The 776-nt window shown below is 43.9% G+C and overlaps 1 protein-coding gene across 1 annotated transcript; it reads left to right on the forward strand.

Annotated features, from left to right (window-relative positions):
* On the forward strand, window positions 1-776 carry SARC_17754 (hypothetical protein; the record flags this gene model as incomplete). Its single annotated transcript, XM_014288154.1, has 2 exons — window positions 1-101; window positions 480-776. Coding segments are annotated over 2 exons (398 nt in total), but the record flags the coding sequence as incomplete, so codon positions are not given.

Here is a 776-nt window from a genome sequence, read left to right on the forward strand (position 1 = left end):
TATATTGGCCTGAATTCCAATTTTCCGATATTGTTACAGAACTGCAAGACGCTCTGGAAGCCAAGATTAACGAAGCGAAAGCGTCTACCGACCAGCATGCGGTATGTGTGCTCAAAACGTACTTTACGTTGATACAAACCATACTACCGATTCTGTTTATACATCTCTGCACTTGCTATACGTTACATAACTACATGATCGCGATTGCATGATTCTGGAGTATGTGTCGTGCTCTGCGCTTAGATAGTCTAGCTTGATTGATGGTTTCCAGTCACCTCTTCGAGTTTGCTTTGTGTATCTGTCCGTGTATAAGTTTTTGTCTCTTATTACATAACAGGGATGCTACGAGCTTGAATGCCTGCCTTGTATTTGCTTAATTTTTTCACTGGATGATGAATGTATCACAAATTAGTGTACATGCTAATTCACCACCGATTGTCATAGTTGATTAATATCACCACAAATACTGTAAACCTTAGACACAAGTTGGTCAGCTTCAGTCTGAGCTACAACGGCAGAAACGGCTCAGTGAACTGCACAACGAAAAGGAGAACGAAGCTGTAAATAGAACCGAGCAGTTGACCAATCAAAACCGTGCATTGCGCTCCCAACTGGCCACGGCCGAAACACGCGCCGAAGAGTGTGCGCAGCAATTGACCAATGAGAAGAAAGCAACCGATGAGAGGGTGAAGGGACTTGTGCAGGAAGTGCAGGACCTGAAAGCGGAACTGAAGGTGAGTTCGGAGATGATGTCGGAAATGATGTTCATGTTTGTG

This window comes from Sphaeroforma arctica, assembly GCF_001186125.1.
Source record: "Sphaeroforma arctica JP610 unplaced genomic scaffold supercont1.11958, whole genome shotgun sequence".
Taxonomy (NCBI): domain Eukaryota; class Ichthyosporea; order Ichthyophonida; genus Sphaeroforma; species Sphaeroforma arctica.